Source organism: Pelodiscus sinensis, chromosome 5 (genome assembly GCF_052426305.1).
Source record: "Pelodiscus sinensis isolate ZL-2025 chromosome 5, ASM5242630v1, whole genome shotgun sequence".
NCBI classification, from domain to species: domain Eukaryota; kingdom Metazoa; phylum Chordata; order Testudines; family Trionychidae; genus Pelodiscus; species Pelodiscus sinensis.
The window spans coordinates 104,550,715-104,572,421 of record NC_143056.1 but is presented as its reverse complement, the minus strand read 5'-3'; the positions used below and the strand labels follow the sequence as shown (position 1 = coordinate 104,572,421).

General features: G+C 55.4%; 1 protein-coding gene across 5 annotated transcripts in view; it reads right to left on the bottom strand.

Annotated features, from left to right (window-relative positions):
* The window catches only part of GALNT18 (polypeptide N-acetylgalactosaminyltransferase 18), a 699,281-nt gene that overhangs the window by 202,794 nt on the left and 474,780 nt on the right, over positions 1-21,707 (bottom strand). For all 5 annotated transcript variants that reach the window (XR_012903608.2, XR_012903609.2, XM_075927908.2 and 2 more), the window contains one exon: positions 8,952-9,137. Coding sequence is in view for 3 of the 5 variants with exons in the window: in XM_075927908.2 (XP_075784023.1) it covers positions 8,952-9,137 (186 nt within the window). In the remaining 2 variants the exon portion in view is untranslated. The remainder of the gene's footprint in view (positions 1-8,951; positions 9,138-21,707) is intronic.

The following is a 21,707-nucleotide window of genomic DNA, read 5'->3' as shown; positions in this document are numbered from 1 at the left end:
ATTCGAACTAGCATGTCCACACAGAGTGGACCCTGAACCGGGCTCAAGGATGGACGGAAGCAGTGCCGGCAGGGCATCAGATGAGGACTTAGAGCGTGGAGCTGCTGTCTCAGGCTAGCCAAGGGCTGTGCTTAAAGGGACCCGACCCCCACCCTGGACAGACAGTTCTCAGGAGTGCCCCGCTTGCAAAGCAGTCCTGGCTTGGATTGCCCGGAGTACCCACACTGGGCACATCACACCACTCAGCCATCAGACCGGCTGCACTTGCCGCAGGCTGCCATCTGGGGAGAGGAGGCAATTGGGGGGCTGCAGGAGAGGTTCCACCCCCAGAAGCCCGCAGAGCCAGCCCAGTCCTTCCCATCGGGGGCTCGTACCTCATTCCTCCCTCACCTCCTTCCACTTACCCCTCCCTAGCCCCCCTTCCTGATGTACAAAATAAAGGACAATTATGTTCAAAAATAGAATCTGTCTTTATTGAACAAAACTGGGGGAGACTGGGAAAAGGAGGTGGGAGAGGGGAAGAGAGAGGGTGGGAGAGGGGAGGGCAACTACAATGATGAGGGGTTTGGAACAGGTCCAATATGAAGAGAGACTAAATAAAGAGACTGGGACTTTTCGTCTTAGAAAAGAGGAGATGGAGGGGGGATATGATAGAGGTCTATAAAAGCACGAGTGGGGTGGAGAGGGTGCATACAGAAAAGATCTTCATTAGTTCCCATAATAAAAGGACTAGAGGACACCAAAGGAAAGGAATGGGTAGCAGGCTTCAAACTAATAACAGAAAGGTCTTCTTCACAAAGCAAATAGTCAACCTATGGAACTCCTTGCTGCAGGAGGCTGTGAAGGCTAGAACTAGAACAGAGTTTAAAGAGAAGTGAGATCAATTCATGGAGTTTGGGTCCATGGAGTGGTATTAGCCAGGGGGTAGGAGTGGTGTCCCTGCCCAAGGTTTGTGGAAGACTGGAGGGGGATGGCACAAGACAAATGGCTTGGTCACTGTCTTTGGTCCATCCCCTCCAGGGTCCCTAGGGTTGGCCTCTGTCGGCAGACAGGCTACTGGGCTAGATGGACCTTTGGTCGTACCCAGTACGGCCATTCTAAGCTCAGGGCTCAGGGTTGGGGGTCTCAGTGGACCACCTTGATTTTCATGCAAACCTGCTCCTGGGTGGCCAGTCTGGCAGCTCTCCTGCCCTAGACGGCCGCTTTCCTGTGCCTAGTGCAGAGGTCGTGGATGAGGTCCATGATGTCTGCACTGGACCAGGCAGGTGCCCGCCTCTTGCTGTCTTGGGCAAGCTCCCGGGAGCCGCCAGCCTGGTCCCGGGAAGAGGGGGAGAGCTGGGGGGTATCGGGTGGCTGGCTTGAGCCATGGCAGGTGCAGGGTCTGCTGGCTGGGTGCTGGCAGGCTTGCACCTGGCACGGGCACCGTAGCCAGCCCATGCCCCTTTAAGGGGTCCAGGGCCGGGAGGGGGGCAATAGAGTTTCCCTGGTGTTGGCCAGAGTGGCCACCAGGGAAAGCTGGGGAGGGCTAGCCTCCCACTAGTTCGAATTAAGGGGCTACATAGCCCTTAATTCGAACTAGTAAGTTCGAACTAGGCTTAGTCCTCGTGGAATGAGGTTTACCTAGTTCGAACTAAGTGCTCCGCTAGTTCGAATTAACTTTGAACTAGCGAAGCGCTAGTGTAGTGCCTATCAAAGGTAATTCGAACTAACGTCTGTTAGTTCGAATTAACTTTGTAGTGTAGACATACCCCTAGTCTTTACAAAGACCTTTTACATCTGCACTTGAAAGGGAATCCTCTGAACTCTCATTCATGTTAAAATTCGACACTTTCCAAAAAGGACTCAACAAACATTTGAACTATCTCACCCATTACCAAGATAGTTTCCCCAATTATCACCTCTAATACCATTAACTCACAAACATCCCACTCTCCCTACCTCTAATATCATCAATTCACAGACACTTACCTTCCTTCCTCCCCCCCCCCCGCATCCCCCTCCTGTTCTGCAATGTGATTTGTCCTTTTCATATTTGTTCATTTTTTTTAATTGTATCCTTTGGTATATATGGTTGTGACTACTTTCTTCCACTATTTGATCTGAGGAAGTGGGTCTGGCCCACGAAAGCTCATCATCTAATAAACCATCTTGTTAGTCTTTAAAGTGCTACATTGTCCTGCATTTTGCCCTAGTCTCTTCTCATAGGTCATGTGCTCCAGCCCCCTAATCATTTTGGTCATCCAGCCTGTAACAATATGGGAGACAGTATCGAAAGCTTTAGGTGTATCATTGCATTGTCTTTCTTCCCTTTTTAAAAGATGGGCACTACATTTGCCTTTTTCCAGTCATCTGGAATCTCTCCCGATCTCCATGACTTTTCAAAGATAATGGCCAAAAGTTCCTCAATGACATTTGCCAACTCCCTTAGTACCTTCGGATACATTGGATACATGGATTTGTGTATGTTTAGCTTTTCAAATTGTTCCTAACTTGTTCTTTCCCCACCAAAGGCTGTCCACCTCCTTCTCATACTGGATTGCCTAGTGCATTTGTCTGGGAGCTGACCTTCTCCGTGAATTCAGAGGCAAAGAAAGCATTGAATACTTCAGCTTTTCCTATATCATCTGTCACTAGGTTACCTCCCTCACCCAGTAAGAGCCCCACACCCTCTCTGATCACCGTCTTATTGCTAACATGCCTGTAAAAACCTTTCTTGTTACCCTTCACATCCCTTACTAGCTGCAATTCCAATTGAGCTTTCGCCTTCCTGATAACTCCCCTGCATTCTTGAGCAATATATTTATACTCCTCCCTAGTCATCTGTCTCAGTTTCCACTTCTTGTAAGCTTCCTTTTGGTGTCTAAGCTCATCAAGGATGTCCCCGGTAAGCCAATCTGGTCACCTACCTTATTTGCTTTTCTTGCTGCACATCGGTATGGTTTCTTCCTCTGCCTTGAATAAGGTTTCTTTAAAATACTGCCAGCTCTCCTGGACTCCTTTCCCCTTCATGTAAACATCCCAGGGAATCGTGCCCATGAGTTCTCTGAGGGAGTCAAAGTCTGCTTTTCTGAAGTCCAGGGTGTGTATTTTGATACTCTCCTTTCTTCCTTTGGTCAGGATCCTGACATCTGCCATCTCATGATCACTACTTCCCAGGTTGTCACACACCTCTACTTCACTTACTAGTTTCTCCCTGTTTGTGAGCAGCAAGTCATGGCTCTTGGTTGGTTCCTTTAGTACTTGTACCAAGAAGTAATCCCCAACATTCTCCAAAAATTTTCTGGATTGTCTATGTACTGCTGTATTGGTATTCCAACAGATGTCAGGGTGATTAACGTCACCCATAAGAACCAGGGCCTGCAACCTGGAAGCTTCTCTCAGTTGTCGAAAGAAAGCCTCGTCTACCTTATCCACCTGATCCGGTGGTCTATAGCAGACACCAACCAGAACATCACCCCTGTTGCTTCCACCTAGAAAGTTAACCTATGGACTCTCAACAGTCTTCTCCCTCTAAATACTGGAGCTCCGAGCAATCATACTGCTCTCTTACATACAGTGCAACTCTTCCTCCTTTTCTCCCCTGCCTGTTCCCCCTGAACAGATTATACCCTTCCATGACAGTGCTCCAGTCATGCGAGTCATCTCACCACATCTCCGTTATTCCAATAAAAACCATAGTTCTTCGACTGGGCCAGGTCTTCTAATTCTTCCTGTTGGTTTCACAGGCTTCTTACTTCTTGCATTTGTGAACAAACGACTTAGATAACCAGTTTATTGCCCTACCTTCTCTGTCCAAATCAGGGGTCCTCCTTTGTTGCTCGTTCCTCCTTGTGATTCTTCCCAGTGTCCGACTTCCTCACTTACCTCAGGGCTTTGGTCACCATCCCCCAACGAACCTAGTTGAAAGCCCTCCTCACTAGGTTTGTAAGCCTGCCCATGAAGATGCTCTTTCCTCTCTTGGTTAGGTGGATCCCATCTCTTCCTAACAATCCTTGTGCCTGGAACAGAGTACCATAGTCAAAGAAACCAAAGCCCTCTCTCTGACACCACCTGCACAACCACGCATTTACTTCCTTATTTCGATGATCCTTACCCGGCCCTTTTCCTTCAACTGGAAGGATGGACGAGAAGACCACTTGTGCTTCAAATTCCTTGATCCTTCTTCCCAGCGCTACATAATCTGCTATGATCCACTCAAGGTCACTCTTGGCTGTATCATTAGTTCCTACATGGAGAAGCAGGAAGGGGTAGGGATCCAAAAGTTTAATCAGTTTTGGAAGACTCTGGGTCACATCCTGAATGCGAGCTCCCAGTAAGCAGCACACTTCTTGAGATTGCAGGTCTGGACGGCAGATGGATGACTCAGTCCCTCTTAGGAGGAAATCCCTGACCACCACCACCCGTCTTCTTCTTTTTGGGGTGGTGGTCATGGAACCCCCATCCCTAGGACTACAGATCCTATGCCTTCTGGTAGATGGTGTTCCCTTCTGATTTCTTCCATGAGAGGCCCCTGCCAAAGCATTCTCCACCGCCGTGCCTGTGGAGTAAGCCTGATAGAGGTTACTTATCTTTAAAGGGACGAGGGATACCTGAGTTGGCCCTCTTCTCCTTCTAGAGGTTACATGCTGCCAGTGTTCTTCCTTGACATGTACTGCCCTGACTGGCTCTTCAGCCTGCTGTGCCTGCAGGATTAAACGTTGCCTTCGACTGAGGAAGTCTTCATCCTCTCTGATAGAACATAGGGTTGATACTTGGCCCTCAAGTACCTTCCAAAATGGTGACCAGCTTGCACTTAGTGTAGATGAAATCCCTTCTGTCTTCCAGGAGGAAGACAAACATGGCACATGCTGTGCAGGTAACAACAGCAAACCTATCACCATCCATGCCTGCCTTCCTTCTGAGAGATTCCTCAGCTCTTATTAAATGCCTCCTTGAAGGGCAGGAGTTTAGTGAAAAGTTTCTAAAGAATGGCTAGAGTATCTCACCCTCTTCCCACCTCCCTTCCTAACTCCCTCTCCAAACTCTCTGTTAATAGCCCCTGTTCGCAAGCTGCCCGGTTGCTAACTCACTCCTTTATAAAACATTTCTCTTGGTGCAATGGAGCTGGAGCTGCCCCTGGGCATGTGATGACCCCACAAGGCCATGCTGAAGTTTTTGCAGCACTTTGTGCCAGCTGCCTTCCTGGTCCTGGTCCAGCTCATTCTGGGGATCCTCGCCCTGCGTGCGGAAGATACACTCTGACAACTGCAACCCACTGTGGAGAGGCATTTCTGGAATGTGGACACCATTTTGGACTGGTGGGACTGGCTGGTCATGGAGTGCTGGGATGATCAGCAGTGGTTCCAAAACTTCTGCATGCGGAAGGCCTTTTTGGAGTTGTGTGCCTGGCTTGCCCCACCCTCCGGAGATGCAACACCCACCTACAACCCACCATCCCCCTGGAGAAGTGGGTTGCAATCATCCTCTGGAAGTTCACTACCCCCAGACAGCTACCGGCCTGTGGGCAACCAGTTTGGGGTGGGGCAGTTCACCATTGGGGCCTGGGAGTCCTGGACCCAATCGTGTCTGGATTTGCCGCCCTGGGGTTCCCAAACTGCACTGGAGCCATAGACAGGACCCACATCCAATCTGAGCACCAGAACATCGAGCGGCCCAGTATATTAATACAAAGTGCTATTTCTCCATGATGCTGCAGGCTCTCGGTGACCACCGTGGACACTTCATGGACATTTTTTTCGGGTGCTCGAGCAGGGCACATGATCCCCTCGTTTTTAGAAACTTGAGCCTCTATGGCAAGCAGGAGGTGTGCACATTCTTCCCCCACTGGGGGACGTGCAGATGCCACTGTGCATCGTGGGGGACACAGCCTACCCCCCTCATCCTATCGCTTATGAAACCCTATACCAGTGACCTGAACCCCAGCAGGAACCAATTTAATGCCCGCCTGAACCAGGCCTGGATCCAAGTGGAATGTGCCTTCGGCCACCTCAAGTCATGTTTCAGGTGCCTGCTGACCCACCTCGATGTGGGGGAGAACAGCATCCCTGAGGTAGTCATGGCATGTTGTGTCCGCCACAACATTGTGGAGAGGAAGAGGAAGGCCTTCCTCCTGGGGTGGGGGGCAGACACCGGCTGCGAGAGACGAGCCTTCCAGCAGCTGCGGACAACTGCCATCTGCCAGTACCATCAGACCAGGGTGCACATCCAGGAGGCCCTAAGGGAGAGGTTCTCTCAAGGACCCCAGTAACTCTCCCCAGAGCTTCCCCAACGGGGGCCTCTGGTTTGAAGCCCTATCCCTTCCCCATCACAACCCCTTCCTTTGCCCCTTCCCTGATCTCTCAGTAAACACACCTGTTTGGTTTCCAACAAAATGAAGTCTGTATTTATTTTATATTAAGAAAAGGTGGGCAGAGGGAGGGAGGCTCAGAACCTGGAGAGGGAGGGGGCGGATAACCTGAAAGGGGGGGGGGGCGGATAGATGTGTCACCATTGGTGTGGGGACCTTGTCAGAGTTGGGTTGGGTCGGTCCAGGGACCACAGAGAGGTAAGCAGAAAGGGGGGCTGGAGTGGGGTCAGGCATGGCAGGGGGCAGAGGGAGGGGATATGGGCATCACTTTCAGTGTGCCCCTTATGCTCCCTTTCAGGGGAGAATGGGCACAGGAGGGGGGGGGGGAGACTGGGCACCAGGAGCAGCAACAGCAGGCGAATGTGCCAGCATGCACGACATGATGGCACACATGGTATCGCACCACTACGAGCTGGTCCCATGCGCAGTTCCGCCACTCTGAGTCCTCGCAGACTTTCTGCACCATGGTCTGCTGCATGTCACCCATGATGCTGACATGCTGGTGCATGAGGTCTTCCTGGACCCTGGCATGCTTTCGGGTCCCCAGGACTCTGGCAGCTGGCTCTGGTGGCGTGGCTCTCCCCTAAGCTCCGGCTGGTCCAGCTGTGGAGAACACACAGAGGGAGAAGCAATCAGTCATCCCTGCAGAAATAGTCCCTGAAGATGTGCCCTCCTCTGTGAGCAGCAACCAACAGCAACCAACAGTCCTCAGGGCAGAGGAGGGAGATGTCCCGGGAGCAAGGCCACGTGTGGGCTGCACAACGGGCCATGCCTCACAGGAGCCCTGAGGTGCCCAGGGGACCGTGTTGCCCGCTTCCCTCCCTTCCCGGCCCACGGACAAGCAGGCAAGGGAAGTGTCCAGCCACAGTGGAATCATATGGGTGGCAGAGGATCCAGGAGCAGCCTGGCCCCCCCCTTGGGGCTTGCACACACAGCTGTGGCTTGCAGTGCTGCCTGCAGGAGTGGGTGGTGCCTCACACGTGCAGGCATGCCCACGTGATGTGTGCAGCACTCCTTGCGGTGTCTGGGGTTGTGCCTGCATCCTTGTGGCCAGCCTGTTTCCAGCCGTGGCAGGTGTTGGTAGGCTACCCCGTAGCAGGACATGTGGGGCCTCCTTTGAGCCTGGCAATAGGATCCCACCCGTGCTCAGGGGCTGCCTGCTGCATCCGTATGGTGCACACTAATGCTGTACGTGGTTCCATGTGTGCAGACTGCAGCACGATGTCCAGAACAAACAGCCTGAGTGACAATCGCTCTCCGCCCACTGCGCACACTCCTTCCCAGCCCTGTGTGTGTAACAGACTGAGAACACCACTCACCTGACAATCCCTCTCAACAAGGCCTGGGAGACATCCTGGCTGACAGGTACCGGCTCCAGGAACAGGGTGATGGTGTCCATCACCTCCTCCTCCTCTGGATGGCCATGGTCCTCCTGCTCTTCCTCTGCCATGACCTCCAGCCAGGCAACAACAGGGGTCTGGAGGCTGGAGTCCACCAGAACGTGTGGGGAAGATGTTTTCCCACCTCCTAGGATCTGGTGCAGCTCCTGGTAATAGGGGCAGGAATGGGGTCCTGCCCCTGAGCACTAGCTGAGCTCTCTGGCCCGGACGTATCTGTGGCAGAGCTCTTTCACCTTAATCCGGACTTGTTCCAAGGTCCGGGGTGGGTGTCCACGCTCTGCCAGGGATTTGGCCATGCATCGCTTGGAGTGGATAACCTGCAATGTCTCCTCCATGCCCCACAGCTTGAGGAAGGACAGGATCTCCACTCCCAACCAGGTGGGTGCCTGCCTTTTGGTCCCCCTGGGTGCGTCCTAGGACCCCTGGAGTTGCTCCCTGTGAGGGCTGGGAGGTCTTAGGGGGCTTGTGGTTCCGTCATGGGTGGCAAGGCCTGTGGTAAGGAGAACAGCAGGGTGAGGTGCTGCTCTCAGGCTGGCTTTCTGACACAAGGCTTGTGCAGGGTGCCCTCAGCTTTAAGAGGGGCCAGGAGACAGGAACTATGGAGTTCTGATTAATTTGGATGGAGTGACCACCAGGGGACCTGTGTTATTTCCTGGAGGCCTCTTCTTTCCTCCTTGTCCACACATGCCTTTTTCTGAAAGAGCTCTTTCAGAAAAAGGCTTCTTCCTCGTAGAAAGAGGATTACCAATGCCGGAAAAACGCCTCTGTTCTTTCTATTTACTTTCGGAAGTATGCTATTTCAGTGTGAACATAATGCAGGTTTTGTCACAAAAATGGCCGTTTTTCTGACAAAACTCGGTAGTGTAGACATAGCCTCAATCTCAGTTTCATCTAGATATTTGACCAATAAAAGACATTGCCTCACTTTCTTGTCTCCCTAATAACTTGGGACCAACAGAGGTACAACAACACTGCATGTAAGCTTCATTTTTGACACTCCTGCAGGTACTAACTTCAAAGAGTGCTGCAGGGACAACAATAAACAAGAAAAAAGCAGCATGTTAAGAAACTCATTGTAAATAACATACAGACAATGGCATTGCTCACGGTACTACTCCATGGGAATAAGGGTGGCTGAACTAAAGCTCGTATTTTAGGCCCTGAGCCAAAGCTATCCAAGCATGCCAATGATCTTTGCAACCCACCTCTTGGGGTATATTCCATGCCATGTACACATGGCTTTTAAATTCATCCATCCAGACTTCAGCCACTCTTAGCGCATTCCTTCGGACATGAGCAGTAAGGTCCTCTGTGTATGGTTTATGAGCTCTTTCAATATGGGCAATCCTGGAGCAAGGCAGAACCTCGACACTCCCTCCACACTGCCATACCTAGAAAAAAATATGCAGTAGTAGTTGAATCAGTAAACTGCGTGTCCTACAGGATTGCAGCTTGCTATCACTTTCAACAACTACATTGAAACTCTTTTGGTTCTAGACTGAATACTGATGTAAAACCACATATTGGCCTGTTCAAACTTGATCTTAAAACTAAATGGATTCTCTTTTGACAATGTTTACAGTATCACCTAAACAGTTACTTTCAGAGATGACCTTCCTTAGCCAATGCTCCCAACCTTACAGTAGCACTTATCAATAGGAAAGGCAGCGCTATAATTCCCATTTTACAGCTGGGAACTGACACACAGAAGGGCTAAGTGACTTGCCGAAGGACACAAAAGAAATCCATGGTAGAGCAGGAAATTACATTTGGCTTTCCTATGCTCTAAGCCAGTGTCTGGGTGCATTGTACAAACTTTCCCCTCAAAGACATTCTAACATACACCCTCCTGCTGAGAACTAGATAACCTTAGAGGTGAAAAAAACAAATCCAGATTCCAAAAATCTGGAAAAATAGATTCATCTTCCTTAAAACACAGACCAAGTAGGAGCCAAATGTGTTCTGAGAGGGAATTCAAAATTCACGGTTCACCACTGAGGAAGACTTACTGTGATGGGGCAGGGCCCGCGCCCTGCACGAGCCCGGCACCATCCCTGGCGTGTTGGAGAAAAGCAGCGGTCCCGCTCCGGCTCCGGCCCTGAGCGGCTTACTCCACCGTGTGCAGGGGAGGGCCCCGGGATGCGGGCGGGCAGGGACTGTCCGAGCATCCCCGGCCCCGGCGGGGCAGGGAAGCCAGGGAGCCGGCGAACCACCATGGCATGGGGCAGCGCAGGCGCACCCTCGGAGGGGGCAGAGCACACAAAGGGGGGGGACGTCCGGAGGAGCTGGGGAGGTCCCTGCCCCTGACGCATGAGATGTAGCGGCGGCGGGACGCTTAAATGGAGTGCCGCCGCCAGCGACGGGGGGAGGAGACCGAGGTACAGAGAGCCTAGTAGGGCTGACCAGCACGGAGGCATGGACCCTGAGGAGTGGAAAGTGGCAGAGCCGGAGGGAGACAACCGCAGGGAGGCCTGGCGGAGGCATCACGAGCCATCCCTAAGGAGGCCCCCGGATAAGGCCGTCACAGTGACTTGGCGGGGGAGGTAGGAAACGACCCAGGGCAGGGTATTGAACCCAGAGGGTTGGTGTGTTGCGGGGTGGAGCTTTCCCCCCACCAACCGGAACTGGGGTGCCGAGTCTCAGTCCTTAGGGCCCTGGGTCGGAGTGAGGGTGAGCCCGAGCCCTCCTACCTCTCCTCGCCAGCCCAGCACCACACAGGAGTGGGCAACTTTAAATGGACCAACCCTCCTGGACTCGGGGCAGGGGGGATTGATAGGGAGCATGGTAGATGGGGTTTTTGGGCACAGGATGGGTAGTGGGGCGGAGCCTCACGCCCCTCAATACGTGGTGGAGAATGTGGGTACGTGCGACGGGGCACTGACTGTGGTCTTCTCCTGGGGAGAGTGCAGGGGAAGCAGACCGGGTGCCCGTGAGCTGACCATGGAGACCCCCAAATTATTGGAGTGGATGGTGGAAACCCAACAGCAAAACCACCAACAGCAAACTCAATTAATTCAGCAACTGATGTCGCAGGCCCAGGAACAGCAGCGGCAATTGATCCGGGAGCTGTGCGACCGGCCCCCATCCCTGGTGGGGGGGAGGAACCGACACTGGGAGGCGCCATCCAGGCACTGCTCCATCTGACCAAGATGAGCACCTTGGACAATCCGAAGGCCTACTTAGTGATGTTCGAGCAGATGGCAGCCGCGGCCCGGACGTCGGAAGACCAGAGGGCTACGATTTTGGCACCCTATATCATGGGCCCAGCCCAGCTCGCCTACCAGGGCCTGTCTGGGAAAGACGCCCTCCATTACCACCGGGTCAAGGAGGCTATCCAGAGACCCAACAGCAGAAGTTCAGGGAAGTGCGATACGGCTACGGGGCATGACCCGGGGCCGTGGCATGGAGGATCCGGGAGGCAGGGAGCCGATGGCTCGACCCGGAGGGGAAGACAGGCCCACAAGTAGCAGAGCTGGTGTACTTGGAGCAGTTCACTCACGTCCTCCCACCGGAGGGGCAGAGGTGGGTTCGATGGTACCAACCAGGCTCCCTTGACTAGGCGGTCAGACTCATGGAAGACTTCTTGGTTTCTGAGGGGATTGATGAACCAGGGCAGCCATGGACAGAGCCCTCCCAGCCTGCCTGGCCAAGCCCAGGGACCTGGAGAGACCCCAGACGGGATGTCACCTCACCCCGGGGTGGGACACAAAAAGCGGAGACTAGCCCCCCGTGTGGTCCTGAACTACTCGTAAGGAACCCACTGGACGGGGAAGGGAAATGAACAAGGAGGCCCCTTGACCCTCGGGGCCAGAGCCCAAGAAAAACCTCTGCTTTGAGTGCGGGCAGGAAGGGCACTTTCGGCGAGACTGCCCGTACATGGACTGTACAGGTGCTGATGGTGAGACGAGGGGGACCCAAGGGGAACACCAGGCTAACAGTCCAGATACACCTCGGCGCAGCCATTGTAGATACCCTCATTGACACCGAGAGTAGCCAAACCCTCTGCCGAGCCGACCTGGTGGACCCCGAGAGCCCGAGGGGACCCCCAGTAAGAATGCAATGCATCCATGGGGATGTTCGGGAGTATCCCACGGCGTGGGTAGTCCTGACCGACGAGAGGGGAGACCCGGTGTCAGGTGGCCTTGGTCCCTTGGCTGCCTTATCCCACGATACTTGGCCGTGACTGGAGGGGGTTTCAACGCCTGTGGAAAGACCCGAGGGGACCAGCCGAGCTCGCGCGGCCTAACCCAAACCCACGGGGTCTCGGCCCGCCAATAATGCCCTGCGGAAGAGCGACCGAGGCAACGCGGGGCAATGGCAGCTGGCCACGGAAGATGTCCTCAAGGGGAGGGACTTCATCAAAGCCCAACGCGCAGATGCCTCCCTCCGGCGGGCCTGGGAATATGCCACCGATGGGCCAGCGGAGGACCCTGGCAGCATGGGTGATGGGCCCCATTTTGAGGTACACGCTGACCGACTTTCCCGGGTTATCACTGACCCGGTAGACGGGGGGGACTTGAGGCAATTTACTCGTCCTAGCCACCCACAGGAGAGCCGTCCTGGAGTTGGCCCATGACAACCCATGGGCGGGACACCTAGGGATGGAACAGACCCTCCAGTGAGTCCTGCAAAGGTTCGCGAGGGTGGGAATCCCCAGGGAGATCTTGACGGACCAGGGCATGAACGTGACCTTCCGCTTAATGGCCGAGCTGGGCAAGTTACTGGATATTAAACTCCTTAGGACGTTGGTCTACCACCCCCAGACTGACAGAGCGCTACAAACGGACACTGAAGCCTATGCTCTGCCGGTTTGTGGAGGAGGACCCCAGCAGCTGGGATGTCTTCCTCCCGGCCTTATTGTTCGCGATCCAGGAGGTCCTGCAGTCCTCCATGGGGTACTCCCCCTTTGAACTTTTGTATGGGTGGAGACCTTGAGGGATACTTGACGTCCTGCAGGAGACGTGGGAAGAGCAGGGGCTGAGGGAGAGGGACACGGTCCAGTACATTATATAATTACAGGGGAGGCTACAGAAGCTGGCCGAGTTCACCCAGGTCAACCTCATTAGGGCCCAGGAGAGACAGGCCCAGAACTATAACCAGGGGATGGAACAGAGGAGCTTCGAGCCCGGGGACCAGGTGCTGTTGCTCCTCCCCTTCAAGGAATCAAAGTTGTTGACCAAGTGGCAGGGCCCATTTAAGGTCATACACAGAGTCAGAGACGTGGATTATGAGGTATGGCGGGAGGGTGAGCGGCGGACCTCCCAGATTTACCATGTGAATCTATTAAAAAGATGGCAGGCTTGTGAACAAATCCTGGTCATCCCGGAGGGGCTCGAGGTGGACGTGGGGCCATGGGCCAGAGACTTAGACCCCGCCATGCCACTACCAACAAACGAGGCCCTGAGGCCGGAGCAACAGGACGACCTCCGTGCCCTACTCCAGAGATATCTGATGGTACTATCCACCGTGCCAGGGAGGACGGAGGTAATTAGCCACCACATCGCGACCATGCCAGGTAAGAAGGTGTGCGATGTGATCCACCCCCTCCCGCGAAAGATGTGGGACAAAGTAAGGGGAGAGGTACAGGTGATGCTGGAGCTAGGGGTAATAGAATAATCCCATAGTGAGTGGCAGAGCCCTATTGTCCTCGTCCCCAAACCGGACGGAACGCTGAGGCTCTGCATAGATTTTCAAAAGGTTAATGCCCTCTCTCATTTCGACGCATACCCCATGCCGCGAATAGACAAACTGCTTAGCCGACTAGGGGGAGCCCAATACATCTCGACCCTTGATTTGACCAAGGGGTACTGGCAAATCCCCCTTACACCCGCCTCTAAAAGGAAGATGGCGTTTTACACCCCTTTCAGGTTGTTCTGATTTGTGACAATGCCCTTCAGCCTTCACAGCGTGGCGGCAACCTTTCAAAGGCTTATGGACAAGGTGCTTAAGGACCACCAACGGCCTGTATAGATGATATAGCCATTATTAGTCGATCATGGGCCGAACGCCTTCGTCACATAGAGGCCGTTCTAAAAGCCATGAAGGGAGCAGGCCTAGCAGCCAATCCCAGCAAGTGTCGGTTTGGGAAACGGGAAGTAACCTACCTCGGGTACGTGGTCGGGGGAGGGACGTTGAAGCCTCTCATAGATAAAGTGGGGGTGCTGAAAGACTACCCGGCCCCAACGACTAAGAAACAAGTCCGACAGCTGCTGGGGCTGGCCGGATACTACCGTTGGTTTGTGCCGAACTTTGCGTTCATAGCTGGCCCCTTGCCAGACCTGACCCAAAATAACCAGCTGACAAAGGTGCGATGGACACCACAGTGCGAGAAGGCCTTGTGGGTCCTGAAGGACCACCTGACCCACGTGCCGGTCCTGAGGCACCCAGATTTCTTCCGGGCCTTCATCATCCAGACGGACGCTTCCGAGGTGGGGCTGGAAGCTGTCCTCTCACAGGAGGCAGAAAGGAACGAACACCCCATACTATACCTGAGTAGAAAACTAATAGTCGGGGAGCGGAATTATGCTATAATTGAAAAAGAGGCCTTGGCGGTGAAATGGGCGGTCGACTCACTGAGATATTATCTTGTAGGCAACGTGTTCAAGCTGGTGACCGATCATGCCCCACTCAGATGGATCAGCTCAATGAAGGACAGCAACACCAGGGTGATGCGATGGTACCTCGCCCTTCGGCCTTAGTTTGAGATCGTACATCGGCCGGGTAAGGTGCACGGGAACACGGACTTTTTTTCCCGGGTGCATGAGGTCACAGACAAGAGATGCTAGAGCTAAGGGAGGTGGTATGTGACGGGGCAGCGCCCGCACCCCGCAAGTGCCCGGTGCCATCCCCGGCATGTTGGGGAGACGCGGCGGTCCCACGCCGGCTCCGGCCCTGCGCAGCTTGCTCCGCCGCATGCAGAGGAGGGCTCTGGGATGTGGGTGGGCAGGGACTTTCTGAGCCAACAAACCGCCGCGGCACGGGGCAGCGCAGGCACACCCTTGGAAGGGGCGGAGCAAGCAAAGGGGAGGGGAATGTCGGGAGAAGCCAGGGAGGTCCCCGCCCCTGATGCACGAGATGTAGCGGCGGCGGGACACGAGCGCCGCCACCAGTAGCAGGGGGAGGAGACCAAGGTACAGAGAGCCCAATAGGGCTGACCGGCACGGAGGCACGGACCCTGAGGACCGGAGAGTGGTGGAGCTGGAGGGAGACAACCACTGGGGGTATGTCTACACTACCCCGCTAGTTCGAACTAGCGGGGTAGTGTAGACATACCCTGGGAGGCCTGGCGGAGGCATCACGAGCCATCACTAAGGAGGCCCCCGGATAAGGCCGTCACAGTGACTCGGCGGGGGAGGTAGGAAGTGACCCAGGGCAGGGTATTGAACCCAGAGGGTTGGTGTGTTGCGGGGTGGAGCTTTCCCCCCACCAACCGGAACAGGGGCGCTGAGCCCCAGTCCTTAGGGCCCTGGGTCGGGGCTTGGAGTGAGGGTGGGCCCGAGCCCTCCTACCTCTCCTCACCAGCCCAGCACCACACAGGAGTGGGCAACTTTAAATGGACCAACCCTGCTGGACTTAGGGTAAGGGGGGTTGATAGGGAGCATGGTAGACGGGGTTTTTGGGCACAGCACGGGTAGCGGGGCAGGGCCTGCGCTCCCCCGGGGGGCATTGGCCTTGCACCCCTCAACACTTACCCATAAAGTTCCATAAACTTCACCTTTGCAAATGACAGTCAGTCCATTTATCACATTAGCTGGATGTTTCTACCAAAGTGGTATTGGTGTTGTTGAGTATCATGATAGTGATGGGCTAATGGTTAGAAAGTGGTATCGCTGGTTGTGAATATTATCTTGGCTTATGATTTCCTTGCTTTTCCTTGTCATCTGAAGAAGTGGGCTGTGCCCACAAAAGCTCATGATACCATCTACATGTTTTGTTGGTCCTTAAAGTGCTACCAGACTATTTGTTGTTGTTTTTTAAGTTTATTGCTTTTAAGTGTTTACTGTGTCTGAGAAAATCCACTTGATCAGCCTTACCTCTTTTTTTTAAACAGGAAATGACAGATCTACACCTTATGTTATCTGAGGTTTATAACACAACATAACAGAATAAAGGCATCAAAATTAATATGAGAGACATAATGACTCAGTGAATGCTGTTCAGGCAGAAACCCAAATGTGCTGGAACTAGCCCCATTTGAGGCTGATGAACTGAACCCAGAAGTTTTTAAGATGGATTTGGCAGACACAGAGTTTCATGAGGATGTGCCAGAGCTTGTGTTATGACATGAACAACACCAAGTTGTAACACCGTTACTGGAGATCCCTGGCCGTTGGTACTCCAACCATACAGGGCAAGCAGCTAGCCCAGAAGGGTGCATGCTTTGGTCTCTCTTCCCTAGTGAGCAGGGAAAGTGGATTGGCAGTACATCAGATTCTGGAACTGAAAACAGAACCTAAGTCTGTCCATCCTATATGCATATGCTCTACCAGGAAGACACTCATCATATATATAGTAGCCCAGTGTTGGTGAGTCTGTAACACTGAAATGCTGGCTGTTCCCTCTAGACAGCACTGTTGCTGAAATTCTGGCTGTTCCCTCTGGACAGTGCTGTTGCTGAAATGCTGGCTGTTCCCTCTGGGTGGCACTGTTGCTCCCTGGCTGTTCCCTCTGAGCAACCCTGTTGCCTGAGTCACTTCCTTGGCCTCCTGCTGTGGTGCTCGGCTGACTTCTGCACCGCTCAGCCGGGCCGCCGCGTGGGAGCAAGTGGTGCAAGCGGTGCAAGCGACTGTTTGGGCTCTGCGGTCTCCCAAGTGAGAGGCAGGAGGGGGAGGAGAAGAGAAAGAGAGAGACAGAGAGAGAGACAGGAGGTGGAGGAGAGCTGAGAGAGAGAGGGGGAGGCAGTAGGAGGAGGAGGAGAGAGAGAGAGAGAGAGAGAGACGGAGCCGGAGCCGGAGCCGGAGCGAGAGACCGGAGGCTCAGGAGAGAAGACTGACATGGAGGAGAGACCTGAAAATCCCATCTTATGACGGGCTAATTGGCTAGTTTCATATATTTAGGCATCTGTATTGAACACAGCATACAGGCACTTGGCAGCTTCTGGGACTGAAGGAATGTTGCAGGAATTCAAAATTTTTACCAAGCCTTTTCTGTACCGGAGCCTAATTATGTTCAGCATATGTTGGGTGGAGAGATATAGCCTCATTGTTTGAGCTCACTGGATGATGAGCCACCCTATGATCCCATGGTACAATCAAATGAGAAAGCAGCTTAAAAGACTTTTGCATATTTTTACCTCAAGGGCTGGGAAGAGGGACTATATATAACCAATTCCAGGGTATGTCTACACTACAGTGCTATTTCAAATTATCTTAATTCGAAATAGTTAATTCGAATTAAGCTAATTCGAAATAACGCATCTATCATTATGCTATTTCGAAATAGCATGTTCACACTGAGTGGACCCTGAACCAAAGTTAAGGCTAGCCAGAACCAATGCTGGCAGGGCATCAGGTTAGGACTTAAGCGTGTGGGGATGCTGCCTGAGGCTAACTCAGCTATGTGCTTAAAGGGACCCTACCCCCACCCCCACAGTTCCCAGGGTTCCCCGCTTGCTTGTCTACCTCGATGAGGGACAGCAAAGCAGTCCTGTCTTGGGGTATGTCTACACTACAAAGTTAGTTTGAACTAACGTCTGTTAGTTCGAACTAACTTTGATAGGCGCTACACTAGCGCTCCGTTAGTTCGAACTTAATTCGAACTAACGGAGCGCTTAGTTCGAACTAGGTAAACCTCATTTTACGAGGATTAAGCATAGTTCGAACTAGCTAGTTCGAATTAAGGGCTGTGTAGACCCTTAATTCGAACTAGGGGGAGGCTAAGGCTTCCCAGGTTTCCCTGGTGGCCACTCTGGCCAACACCAGGGAAACTCTATTGCCCCCCTCCCGGCCCCGGAGCCCTTAAAGGGCCACAGGCTGGCTACACAGTTTGTGCCACTTGCAAGGCTGCCAGCACCCATGCCAGCAGACCCTGCACCTGCCACACTATGAGCCAGCCACCCGAGGACACCCAGCCCTCCAGTGCTCCCCAGGACCAGCCTGGCGGCTCCCAGGAGCCTGCCCGGGGGTGCAAAAGGTGGGCGCCCGCTTGGTCAAGTGCGGAGATCGTGGACCTCATCCAGGTTTGGGGGGAAGCCTCCAATGTCCACGATCTCCGCACTAGCCACAGGAACGCGGCCGTCTACAGCCGCATGGCTGCCAGCCTGGCCGCCAGGGGCCACCAGCGCAGCCGGGAGCAGGTGCGCTGCAAGGTCAAAGACCTGCGGCAGTCCTACTCCCGGGCCTGGCAGCCAGGGGCCGACCCAGAGGCCTGCCCCCACTTCCACGCCCTGGACCGCCTCCTGGGGGCTCATGCCGTCCCTGCCCCCTGGGATGTGATAGACCCCGGGGCAGAGGGCCCGCTCCAGGAGACGGAGGAGGAGGAGGAGGGCTCTGAGAGCCAGGAGCCTGCCGCCAGCCTGCCCGGGACCCGGGACCCCCGAGGCACCCCACAGAGCCGCTCGCCTGTGTCGTCCGAGGCCGGGGAGGCGTCCACATGTGAGTACCATCGTGTTCCCCTTATGTGTATGGGGGGTTGGGGCGAGAGGGAGCCCCGGGACCGTGCGCCTGAGCCTTGCCCACCACGGAGCAGCAGCTGGGGATCCTGCAGGGGCCCTGGCCTTGCAGAGGGGAGCTGGGTTTCACACACCTGGGCCCCTGGGGTAATTGACCACTGGTCTTGTTGCACCACAGCTGCAGCACCTGGGCCTGCAGGGCGCACCACACCGCCTGCAGCAGCTGCCCGTGCCCGGGCAAGCAGGAGAGCCAGGAATGAGGAGGAGTACCAAAGGTGGCACCTCCGGTTCATGGATCACCAGCTCCGCACCCAGCACCACTGGGTCCAGGAGGACCTGAGGCTGCGCCGGAGGAGTCTGGAGGCCCTGGAGGAGCAGGGCCGTGCCCTGCGAGGCCACCTCCAGAGCCTGCTCGACCACTTCCCATTTCCTCCTCCCCCTGCTCCTCCTGCTCCCCCTGCTCCTCCTGCTCCCCCTGCTCCCCCTGCTCCCCCTCCTGCTCCCGCTCCTGCTTCCGCTCCTGCTTCCTCCACACCCCCTGTCCCTCCTGCCCCCCCCACAACCATTTCCCACCGACGCCCCCGGATCCGCAGTGTGGCGAGACGGGAGAGGCAGCTGGACTCCCACCCCTGAGCTTTCCTTTCCCTTCCTCCCTTCCCTCCCCTTCCAGCTCCCTCGTCCCAGGTTTCCCCCTCCCCTCTCCCACCCTTCCCCCTCCCTCCCCCACCCCTCTTATGTTAAATAAACATACGTTTTTGTTTGAAAAACAGGTGTCTTTATTTTACAGTAGGTAGGGAGGGGAAAGGGGAAGGGGCGTAGGGTGGAAGAAGGCCCCAGTGGGGCATGCAGGGAGAGGTCAGTCCTCCTCCTCCACCAGGAAGCTCTCCTGCAGGGCTTCCCGGATCCGGACGGCCGCCCGCTGGGCTTCCCGGATGGCGGCGGTGCGGGGCTGACCGTAGTGTCCAGCCATGCGGTCAGCCTCAGCCATCCAGGCTGACAGGAAAGCCTCCCCCTTTCGCTCACACAAATTGTGGAGCACACAACATGCTGCCACCACGGGAGGGATGTTGTGCTCGGCCAGGTCCAGACGGGTGAGGAGGCATAGAAAGCGGGCTTTCAGTCGCCCGAAGGCCCGCTCCACTACGATGCGGGCCTTGGTCAGCCTGGCATTGAAGGCCTGGTGGGAGGGATTGAGGTGCCCCGTGTAGGGCTTCATCAGCCACGGCTGCAGTGGGTAGGCGGCATCCCCCACCAGGCACACGGGCATGTCCACGTCCCCGACCTGATGTGGTGGTCGGGGAAGAAGGTCCCAGCCTGCAGCCGCTGGCACACGGAGGAGTTGCGGTACGCTCGGGCGTCGTGTGCTTTGCCGGACCAGCCCACATTAATGTCCGTGAACTGTCCCCGGTGGTCACACACGGCCTGCAGGATCACGGAGAAGTACCCCTTGCGGTTCACGTACCGGGACGCCTGGTGTTCCGGGGCACTGATGGGGATGTGCGTCCCATCGATGGCCCCCCCGCAGTTGGGGAAGCCGAGGGCGCTGAAGCCCCGGATGATGGCGTCCGGGTCGGCGAGGCGGACCACCCTGCGGAGCAGCACCCGGTTGATGGCATTGACCACCTGCGGAGAGAGACACAGCAAAGCGCCAATCAGTGGGGTGCCCGGGTGGCTGGAAGCGTTCGTGCCCTGGCAGTGCCCCGCGTCCCACTCCCGGTAGCAACCCCCCTGGCGACGTGTAGTACGGCCAGGACAGCCCGACCCCTCCGGTGCGGAGCGCTTTTGCCTCCTCCCGCCCCCCCTTTGTCCCTGGGGCGCCCATCCCCTCCTCGCAGCCCCCCTCCCCTCCGGCTCGGTGGCCGACGAGTGCCATACCTGCATGAGCACCGCTCCGACGGTGGATCTCCCCACGCCGAACTGGTTCCCGACGGATCGGTAGCTGTCCGGCATGGAGAGCTTCCATAGGGCAATGGCCACCCGCTTCTGGAGGGGGATGGCGGGCCTCATGCGAGTGTCCTTTCTGTGCAGGGCAGGGGCGAGCCACTCGCAGAGCTCCAGGAAGGTGTCCTTCCTCATCCTGAAGTTCTGGGTCCACTGTTGGTCCTCCCAGCGCTCCAGGACGATGCAGTCCCACCAGTCGGTGCTGGTGTCCAGACGCCAGACGTGGCAGGGCACGCCGGTGCCGGGACGCCACCGCGGCTCCTCCACGTCCCCCAGGGCGGCCAGGCGGAGAGGCAGGGGGCTGACGTGCACCAGGAGGTGCCAGGCAGCCTCGAGCCATTGCTGGCAGGCTTGCAGCAGCAAGTCCAGAAAGTGCACCAGAAGGTGCAGGGCGAGCTGTGGCTCCATGTTGCCACCTGCGGCGGCCCCCCCGAAGGGAAGCACCGACACAGACGGGCACAGAGACCAGCGCTTTGCTGTCCCTCGGCCAGGTTGGCAAGGAAGCAGGAAAAGCTGAGAACCGGCTGTCCAAGGGAACCGGGTCCCTTTAAGCACGAGCCTCAAATAGCCTTAAACAGCAGCCACACAAAGCAACTACTGACCTGATGCCCTGCCAGAACCTGTTTCAGCTGCCCTTAAATGCCCCCCTGCGTCCAATCAGTGTGGACGCGCTAGTTCGAATTAGCAAAACGCTAATTTGAACTAGTTTTTAGTTCTAGATGCGCTAGTTCGAATTAGCTTAGTTCGAATTAACTAATTCGAACTAAGTTAGTTCGAATTAGCGCTGTAGTGTAGACATACCCTTGGAGAGCCCTGAGTGCCCGCACTCAGGACACCACAGCACTCAGCCACATGGAGCCAGAGCTGCCAGTGGGCACACCAGTGCGTCTCGTGGAGTCGTTGCCATCAGCCCGGCTGCACTTGCTGCAGGCTGCCATCCGGGGGGGTCTATCGGGGGGCTGTCAGAATCCAGGAGGCCCTGAGGGAGAGTGTGCACCCCGAGGAGTCCTCAGAGCCTCCCTGGTCCTCCCCACCGGGGGCTCGTGCCCCATTCTTCCCTCACATCCTTCCACCTACCCCTCCCTAGCCCCCCTTCCTGATGTCAAATAAAATACACATATGTTCAAAAAGAGAAATTGGGTTTATTGAACAAAACTGGGGGGGGGATGAACCTCTGGGGAGACTGGGAAAAGGAAGTGGGAGAGGGGAAGAGAGAGGGTGGAAGAGGGGAGGGGGAAACCTGGGAGGAGGGAGCTGGAAGGGGGAAGCAAGAGGAAGAAGGAGGAGGGGAAGCTCAAGGCTCAGGGATGGGGGTCTCACCATACCAACTTGACTTTCATGCAAACCTGCTCCTGGGTTCACATGTGGCCTTTGGTAGCCAGGCTGGCAGCTATCTTGCCATAGACGGCCA